Source organism: Papaver somniferum, chromosome 1 (assembly GCF_003573695.1).
Source record: "Papaver somniferum cultivar HN1 chromosome 1, ASM357369v1, whole genome shotgun sequence".
Lineage (NCBI taxonomy): Eukaryota > Viridiplantae > Streptophyta > Magnoliopsida > Ranunculales > Papaveraceae > Papaver > Papaver somniferum.
In genome coordinates, this window is record NC_039358.1 from 197,927,607 (window position 1) to 197,937,679 (window position 10,073).

General features: G+C 40.4%; 1 protein-coding gene across 1 annotated transcript; it reads left to right on the forward strand.

The window, feature by feature from the left end:
• The first annotated feature begins 8,427 nt into the window (after positions 1-8,427).
• LOC113357223 (paramyosin-like) lies at positions 8,428-9,862 on the forward strand. Its single transcript, XM_026600566.1, has 4 exons — positions 8,428-8,530; positions 8,610-9,275; positions 9,389-9,528; positions 9,653-9,862. The coding sequence occupies exons 1-4, from the start codon at positions 8,428-8,430 to the stop codon at positions 9,860-9,862; spliced, it is 1,119 nt and encodes a 372-aa protein (XP_026456351.1).
• The last annotated feature ends 211 nt before the right edge of the window (positions 9,863-10,073 follow it).

A 10,073-nucleotide genomic window follows, 5' to 3' on the forward strand; every position in this document is an offset into this window, starting at 1 on the left:
ACAACAAGACCCACTACCATCTTCTGATCCTCCACCGCCACCACTGCCAACATCTGAATCGAATCGATTGATATTAATAACTTTTTTTTATCTAAAATGAATCGATTAGTATTCTCACAGATCTCTTCAATCCAAGAGTGAGCTGAAATAATTTGAGTTTTCGATTATTATTACAATCTCAATTAACGAAATCAATTACATTATGTTCATCATTAAGTTCTAACAAAGATACTTTTTGAAGACGAATTATGAGTTATCTTCGTGGAAATGGATATAATGCCCGGATATATAAAACCAAATGGGAAAGTTGCGGTGAATCAATATGAGGTAATTATAAGTGTAATGATGTAATTAAACAAGCATCACTATGATGCTCAAAAAAAATTAGGTATTTTTATAGATATTTATGTAGTTGGTGAAATCAATATGACGAATTTTATGAAATCATTTTGTTGTATTTGATTATTTTGGATGCATTTTTTCAAATCATATATGGATATATCTTAAAACTCTTCGATGATTTTTTTCCTTTTTCGTTTAGTTTCAGTATGCTAACTTTGTTGGTTAATAATTTGGCTGCATTGTTTTTCGAATGAATTGTAAAGAAATTGATACCTATTGTTTGTAAATTTAAGATTTATTGTTTTAAGTAAAGAAGATATCAGAAATTAGATCCAAAAGATTAAACAAACTTTGCTTTTTAAGTAACAAAGATCAGAACATTTTCATTTGTAATCAAATTAGGGAAGGAGAATTTTGTTAAGTTCCTGGTTGTAGTGCTGAGCAAAATTTCTCGTGAAATTACTCTTTCTAGAAAATATTTTGTCTATTTTTTTTGGTGAATATATATCTCACATCCTAGTAAAAATTGTAAACTGTGTCAAATATTTCAGGCTTCTGGAGAATACGAAGAAAATTCGGAACTTGGTTTCATGCATATACTATGCAAAGTCATGATTATATGTGATTGACTTGTTAAGCTTGAAAAAATGGATTCTGCGAGGAGTTGGTTTCATAAGTTTCAACCCAGATCAGAGAAACCAAAATCTGGGGAAAAAAGAATGAAGTGGAAAATGGGAAGGACATACAAAAGGGCCCCCGTGAGGAAGCACCTTCAAGTGCCACCAAACAGAAGGTCGCAGCTGCGAAGCAGTACATTGAGAATCATTACAAGTCTCAGATGAAGTCTTTGCAAGACAGAAAGGAAAGGTATACCACTGTTTCATATCACCTATTTCTTTTTTGAACCTTTCTTGTTTGTAGTAATTTAATGCGTTGGTGCATTTGCTTTTTCTGGTATTTATATTTCTTAGTACATTAGATTTTGGTGCACTAAAAAATAAAGTAGGTTTTTAGTTTCCCTCAAATGTGTGTTTTGATGATACATCTTCATTGTTGTAATCAATATTATGTTGGGGAAATGACAGGTTTATGTTGAAACTAAAATTGGTTACTATATAAAACAGTTACTATATAATAACTAAAATTGGTTATTATTTTCAGCAACAAAAACTGTTAGAATTTGAAACTGACTAGTTGTCGAGAAATTAAAATGTGGTTGTTATTATATAAAACAGTTTCTCATTGAAACTAATTTTGATTTCGTTTGCTTGTTACTTTAGTTTTGATGAGAAATCAATTTGTGATTGGTGATTATATAGAATAGTTTTATGGTAATATTTCATTTTTTTTTTCTAGTTTCGATCTTCTGATACAATAAATTTATATTATGAAACCAGGTCGGTTTCGTCTAATTTTTTTTATCGATATTGTAAATTTATGATGAAACCAGTTTGGGTTTCATGTATTTTCGTTGAAACCAACTTTGGTTTCATCTAATGTTGGTGGTACTATAATATATGATGAAACAAGTTTTGGTGAAACAATTTTTGGTTTCATCTAACGTTGTTTTATATTTTTGGACGAAACTATTGTTGTTGGTGATAAAATAATTTTTCATTTGAACAAGTTTAGGTTCCAAGCTAGAAGAAAATGAAATATATACACCATCACAATAGATCTATTGTGTTGGAAAAGGCAAATTAAAACACTCGAGAATAAATTTATGATGAAACCAATTGGGGTTTCATCTAATTTTGGCGAAACCGATATTGATTTCATCTATTTTTGTTACGATAATTTTACGTCGTACTGAGTGATGGTTTCATTTTGATTTTGTTCGACTTTTATTTATTATTTTTTGTACTTTTTGGCAATGATGGAGTGACCGGTGTAGGTGGTCAATGTTGAATGAGTAAATGGATTGTTTTACTCCTTCTTTTCTTTGCTTATTTAAGTGCATTTTCAGCATTATTGTGTACTTGATAATAAAATTTATGTCTCAGTAGTTATTTTGATTTTTCATTATCGGCAGGTCAGAATTGCGGCTAGAGTTCGAGGTACACGACAAGTACATATCTGGTCAGTGGAGATGGTGAAGATGTTTTTGCACGAAACCAATTTTGGTTTCATATGTATTTTTTTTTCATTTTGATGAAACCAATTTTTGGTTTCATCTAATTTTTGTTCGTTTTTGTTGTAGTACGATCACTGTTGATGAAACCAATCTTATTTGCGATACGATAATTCTTTTACGTTGAAACCAATTTTGGTTTCAATTAATTTTATTTCATTTTTCCGAGTTTATATCTGACGAGGGTTTCATCTAAAATTTGTTAGTGACATTTTTTGTTGAAACAAATTCCGGTTTCATCAGATTCTTTTTTCATTTACAATGGAACCAGATTCGGTTTCATCTTGTTTTCGAGTTTTGCCAACGAAACCAATAAGTGATAATTATTTGTCCCTCATTTTTAGCGGCGGCTGGTGGTGGTGGCGGTGGTTGGTGGCGACGGCGGATGATGGTGGTCGGCGGCGATGGGGCGGCGGCGACGATGGTGGTCGACGACAACGGTTGCGGTCGGCGGTGGTGGCGGCGGCGGTGGTGGTGCTGGTCGACGACGGTGGTGATGGTCGACGACGGCGGTGGTTGGCGGTGGCGGGAGGTGGCATTGGGGCGTCGGTGGTGGCCGCCGATGACGGTGGTGGCGCGACGGTGGCGGTGGCGGCAACGGTGGTGGTGGCCGTTGGTGTCGGTGGTCGGCGGTGGAGGTGGTCAGCGGCACGGTGGTGGTGGTGGCGCGGTGGATTTCGGAGGTGGTGGTGGGCGGTGTTGTTGCTAGTTGGTGATTGGGTGTTGTTGGTGGTGACAATATAATAAAAATTAAAGGGTGGGGTAATTTTTTTTTTGTTGGGGTGATTTAAACTACAAGGATAATATAGACAGTTTATGTTGAATGGGTTTTTTGTGAACAATTTGTTTTGTTGGAGTATTTGTGCAAGGATAGTGACATCTTTGGTGTTGTAACTCGCGGACTATTTCCCGGAAGTGCACTCTCCTCCTCTGTTCTGGGCGCACTCTCCAAGTCCCCAGTTAGTGCGCTTGGGCGCATGCTTACTTCCTTCGTCAATGTACTTCCCCTAGTCAACGTAGTTAGTCCCACCGTCTAAACGCACTCTCTATCGTACACTTCGTCTTTTGTCTTAGGCGCACAGCCTCCAAAACATTTTGTCGAGTGGACAGTGTGTCTGCTCTAACAAACTCTAATCTAGTTCCTTTTGATAGGTAGAGATTTCAGACTACCATGCTGTATTGAAGAGTGATTGATTTTGTCTTTACATAATGTCGAGATTGACTCCCACATGCTTTACCTGTTCTCATCCTCCCCACTTTCTCTCGTGCGTCAATCAACACTTTATCACTTCCTACATCGTACACTCATATAGTTACATAAAATGATGTACTTCTCCAAATGCTCAAAAACGCACTTTTCATCTCCAAAAGTGCATTCTCCATCTCTCATTTCAGACGCACTCTCCAAGTACTTTAATCAATGCGCCTGGTCACCCGCTCCTCTGCCAGTGTGATTACTGGAAATCCAGCAACACCCCCAAATGGAGAATATGCAAGATTTAAGACATGATAAATACTAGAACTTAAACTTATTTATTAATTTCAAGCAAAATACAAGTTACACTGGTAGGTTACAAGGAAATCCTAATCCCTTCTCTCAGCCTATGAATTACAAGGAAACCCTAACTCTTTCTCTTTCCTGTGCTAGACCTTTTCCTCTCCAAAAGATCTCTCCCTTTACATTGTCCAAAGATCTCTATTTATAGGCCTAAGCAACCTTAGTGGCATACAACTCATATCATCTCTCCGAGGTTACTTTATGTTTCGCCCGAAGCATATTCCATAAAGTTTTTCCCCACCTTTCGCTGACTTCATGTGGTCTTGTCGGGACACCAATCCTTTTTCTTGCGCCCTACTGCTCCTACTTTTCTTCGCCAAGTAATCTTTTCGTGGCTTCGCCTTAGTATCTTGATGGTCCTTCTACTTTATTCGGGGTGGAGAGTTATCTCGCGCTTGGGATTTGTATTTCTCCTTCTGATGTTGACTGATTTGACAGGTCACTAACACAGATCTTTGACTAGGATTTCCTTACCTTACATGGTATGACACGGGGAAATCCTATTTCGTGTACCTACATTTTGCCTTTTTTTATTCCGTCCAAGTTGTTGCGAGGATGGAATAAGAACCGTTTCAGTTTCCTTAACCGTCACGTTCTCCATACCCATAATTCCACGTGGCCACGTTCCCTGGGTAACCGTCCGTCATCGGTCACGTTTACTTCGATCATGCCGCTTTCCGGTTTTACCGGTCCCTTCTTCTTGCTATAAATACACTTCTCCACCCTTCCCAATGGTCCCCTTCCCAGACATTGTTACCTCGCGGGATGTGATCCCTGGAGACTTCGCTGGACTGTTCCTAGCGAGGTATGATTTTTCCTACTGCGATTTGTATCATTTGGAACTATCAATTGTACTTATGTTTCTCAATTCGTTTTAGTATGTGATGCTTGTTGCTGGACTTGTCAAGGCGCGACAGGATAAGAAAGTGGTTGCTAAGAAGGCTCCCTCTGAATAGGTATCATTTTCGTCTGTTGTGAGCGATTTTGTGATAATTGTCCATCCTGACGTCATGCCTCTCCGCAGAGCGAACTACCCACTTCTGGGGTACCCAAGGGTCGCAAGAAACATTCCCATCCTACTCCTCCTCCTTCTTCTTAGGTACCATCCTTATCGCCTTTTATTTGTAAATTTTAGCCTTTTTGGTTTTTAACTTTTGACTTCGCAGACGAGTGCTCTGATGAGTGCCAAATAGTGTATATATTTATCCCTTTTTGTTGGCATTTTAACTCATCTTTTGTGCATTAATTCTACATTTTATCCCATATTCTGTATTTTCATTGTTTTCAAGAATAAATATTTTTATTAATTAATTTTGTATTTTTAGGTAATAAATAAAGTTCGGATGAGTCGCGGAGCGAAAAAGAGCAGAAAAGTGGTGAAAAGCCGGGAGGAATTACGCAAGGAAGCCGCGAAGAATGTTGTGCATAAGACCAAAAGGCTAGAAGTGGGCTTCAAGAGGAAGAAATTGTTCTTAAAGAAGAAATGGGCTCAGAATTATCCCAAGCCCAACTTATTTCCCAAACCAAAACCCACATCCATAACCCACATCTCCTCTAGCCGTCAGATTGGATCATCTCAGCATCCTACGGTCGCTTCATCATCGTTCATCGAAGTCTGCAGCTCCTGTCTAACACTACAGCACCTAACTCCATCTTACACCGTTAATTTTGATGTATTATACATCTAACGGTCGTTACTTGCTCTGTCCCATCCCACCGTTGGATCAATCTACCATCTTCACATCCCACGGCTTAGTATCGCTAGACACCAAAACTCGATGAACCCGCCTCATAACGAAACAACCCTAGGATATATAACCCAAAAAAATGAAGAAACCCTAATCATTTTCACTTCTCCTTCTCTTTCTTCCTCTCTGCCCGTACCACCTTCTCCACCGTACACCACCACCTTCTCCACCATACGTCACCACTTCCACCAGCTCCAACAACCACCCTACTTCACCCTAGAAACGTACCCATCACCCTAGTTAGCCCATAGCACAAACCCTACCCACTGCTAGGGTTTTGATATGGGAAAACAAGGTAGATGGCTATGATTCATCACATGCGCATGGAGAGAATGAAAGAAGAGCAGCAGAAGACACATGGGTTCGACAAGACCAAACGAGTTAGGTAAAATAGAAAACCTAATTTCATCTTTTTGATTTTTGGGGAATTTTGGATGAACCCTAATTTAGGGTATAAATACTGGGGTTTGTAGAACGTGTGAGGGGTGTGCTTGGGTTAGCCGAGATACCCCCTAATATGGGATACCTTAGTTTTAATTTCTGTTTTTAATTTCAAAATCAATTTAGGGTTTCTGTTTCAATTTAATTATCAATTTCAATTCCTGCTTCAATTTCAGTTTATTGCATGTTAAAATTCTGTCTTGTTTCAGTTCCTGTTTTGATGTTTAATGTTTGTGCATGTTTCAATTTTTGTTAGGTTTAGTAGCAATTTTTATTTCAATTTTATTTTACTGTTGTGTGTTTGTTTTGATGTTAATTCCATGTTAATCTTAATGTTAATGCATGTTTAATTCCTGTTATGTTTTGATGTGTTATGCCCTGTTTAGCTTATACCCCTGTTTTGTCTAATGTTTAGGATATTTGATCTCATGCAATGTTTTAATTATGTTTAATTTTAATGTCATGTTAGTGCCATGTTAGTTCACTGTAAATGTTTAGTGTTATGTTTAGTTCACTGTTAGGTTTAATTCACTGTCAAGAAGTGGAATGCTAGGTTAGAGCTTTGAAGCATTGAATTGATTGAGCAGTGGGGAGAAACTAGTGCTCACTAGTGACTGTGAGCAAACTAGTTCTCTTCCCACTCTAATTGTATGCCTAGGCTCCCAACTTTGGCCTTTCATAACTGTTTTGTGCCCTGTTCTTCCTTTGCCTTTGGCCCTTGGCCATTGCCTTTCTTTTATCATCACTGTTAGCTTCACCATCTCCCCTGCCCTTGGCTTAGGCCTTGGTTTACTTCCTTTGTTCTATGCTTGTAGTTGCAGTGTTCTGTCACCTTTTCATAATGCTTTTGTGCTGTTGCTTTTGCCCTGTGTTGCTTCCATTGTAAATTTTCTCCATTGTCTTTGACTTAGGCTAACTGCCTCTGTATTATTGCCCCACTGTTTTCTTCCCCTTGCCTTGTCCTGCTGCCTTGTCTCCCCCTGCTGCTGTGCACTTGCCCTTTGCACTGCTGCATTGCTTTCCTTACTCTCCCTTCTGCTACTGCAGCTGTCTGCTTCCACTGCCCTGCAACCCTGCTGCTGCTGCAACTGAGCTTGGCTCACAGCAATCCAAAAGCCCAAGCTCAAACCAGTTGAAGACCAAGCCCAGGTTTGAACCAAAAGTTGAAGCCCACTGTCCATTGTTTGTACAAACTGAAGCCCAGTTCATTAAGGCTCACAGCCCAGTTCATTAAGGCCCAGCCACAGTTTAGGTTAAGGCTCAAAGCCCAATTCAGTCAACTGTGGGCTTAATCCAAAAGCCTGAACTCAATTAAAGGCCCAAGGCCTAAAGCACTTCATCATTACAAACAAACCCACTAAGCCCAAAGCACAATTAGAAGCCCAATAGCCAACTAGAACCCAAAATAGCTAAACACTACAAAACACACCCAGTCTCTGTGGATCGACCCGTACTTGCACGAGCTACAACCGACGACCGTGCACTTGCGGTATTACTGTAGGCCCGCGTTTCATTTCGCTTAATTTTATACACATCCCCGGGCCCACCAAGTCTTTGGCGCCGCTGTCGGGGACCATTTTGCATTTAAATATAATATCTTTGAGGCCTACCATGCTCCTCCGTCTGGTGCATCCAAGAGGCCGCGAAAGACCCTGGATGTGGATGCCTTAGCTGCAATACAACCCTCCGCTCTCCGTGGTCGTCCCGTTCGCACTAAGCAACAGTCTCCTTCAGGTAGTGCTCCTACTCCTCCGAAAGAAGCTGATTTTGTTACCCGTTCCCAGGTCGCTGATTCCCCTGTTCATCCAGGAGTTGAACATCCTAAAGTTCTCCGGAGGTAACTCCCTCTGGAGACAAGGGAAACCAACATGTCTGTCCTGTAATATCAAATCCTCTCTTCGACCCTGACATGCAATTCCTTCGAGGTATATACCACAAGGCTCAAGAAGATCCGGCTATGAGATCTCGTGCTTTGGAGTCTTTGTCCGCCTTTGTTTCTGACGACTTCCTCTCCCAAGACTCGTCTGCGTTTTTGAGTGCTTCAATGAATCTGTCTCTCCAGCAGCACTCTGCCTTGATGAACCAGGTGATTTCTTTTTGCCATTTTTCCTTTTCGTCTCCGAAACCTATTTTCCGAGTTCAAGTTTGCTTCGCAGGAGGTCTTCCGTCACATGGACATCCTCGTTGAAATTCGGCTTGTTCGCGAGATGGCTAGGAAGGATGAAGCTAAAATCAAAGCTTTATCGGAGGACCTTCAGAAAGAAAAAGATCATTCTCGCAAGCAAAGCCAAAAGATAGAGAAGCTTTTGAGTAAGTTCTTTTTTCTTGGACGTCCCTCTATTGTTCTTGCCTTTGCTTCCATTATTTTATTATTTTATGCTTCGTCAAGCTCGATGCATGCAACGTCAAATGAGCGCCGACGAAGCTTCCTCCTTGCTGGAAGATATTCGCGCTGAGGTGGTGAACCTTACAACTCAAAATGATATTTATGTTTCTGAGAACTCCATCCTTAATGAAAAGGCCGAGACCCTTTGCTTGCAAGTGGACCGTCTGTCAGTTGAATGCTCCCGTCACGAGGAACTGAACCTCCATCTCCACAATGACAACCTGCGCCTTAAGTCAGAGCTTCAACGGGTCTCTAATTCTCTTACTACCTCGGGGATCCTCTATTCTTCGTCGATATCCAACTATAAGAAACTGGAGGAAGATTACGATCGAGTGATCAAAAGAAAAACCGAGCTCGCAGCTACTCTTCGTAGGTCTCGGAACACTGTGGATGGTCTAAACGAGGAGGTTGATTGTTTGAATAAAAAGGTGGAACTCTTGCAAGCTAAATTGGCCACTTCCTCTCGTCCAAAACCTGCGAAATCCTCTCCTCCGATCAAGCCTGCAAGTTTCCGTGGAAAAGGCGTTATCGCCATTCAGTCTGACAAGAGCACTTTGAAATCTCCTCATGGTGAAGGTTGGGATAGAATGTATCATGAGTTATGTGTTCAACTTGAAGATTCCAACCTCAAAGTTGCCAAGCTCGATCATCTATACTCTGATGTTCATAGTACTCTAAATACTACTATCCTTCAGGCGTAAGGTAGTTTTTAGGTGTATTATTATCTTTGTTTGACCCGACATACTTCCTTGTTTCTAATGTAGTTCCTCTTATCTTCGCAGAATCAGATGATCGTCATAAGAGTCAGGTCCTTCGTATCACCAGGGAGAGAGATGAAGCTCGTGGTGACGTTTCTCGTCTTAATAAGGAGATTGAGAGTCTAAATGATAATATAGACGAGATCATCGATTCTTCCAAGAAGGTAGCCAAGACGGCCCGCAAGAATACTCAGAGCTATTTGGTTCCACTCTTCAACGACTATTGCGTTGAGCATGGCATTCCTCCTCCTTCTTTCCCTTTGGAGATTTTTTTCTGATGATGAGAAGCCTCAGGATGAAGTTGTTGATCCTACCAACGAGGAATTGTCTCTTGATGACGACGAGGAACCAAAAGTTGACACCGCGAAGGACAATGAGGGGTCCAAGGGAGCTTCTACTAGCATTACCGAGGCAGGTGGCGAGATCCCTGAGTCAACCATCATCAATAGTGACATTCCTGTAGCAGTTTTAGTTTTGTCTTCTCTCGTCTCAGATTAGTGTTTTATAACTAATAATTTTTTATGGGCGCTCCCAAGCTTATGGGGCAAACGCTTTATTTTAGGAATCATCACATTTCATGATATTATGATTCTGTTTTATCAAGCGTGTGTTTATTTGATTTTCGCGGTTCCTTCAGTTGCTAGTTCATTTACTAGGGTGCCTAGCTAAGATGTTCTCAGGTCTGGAAGCCATTTACCTCAAGTATATA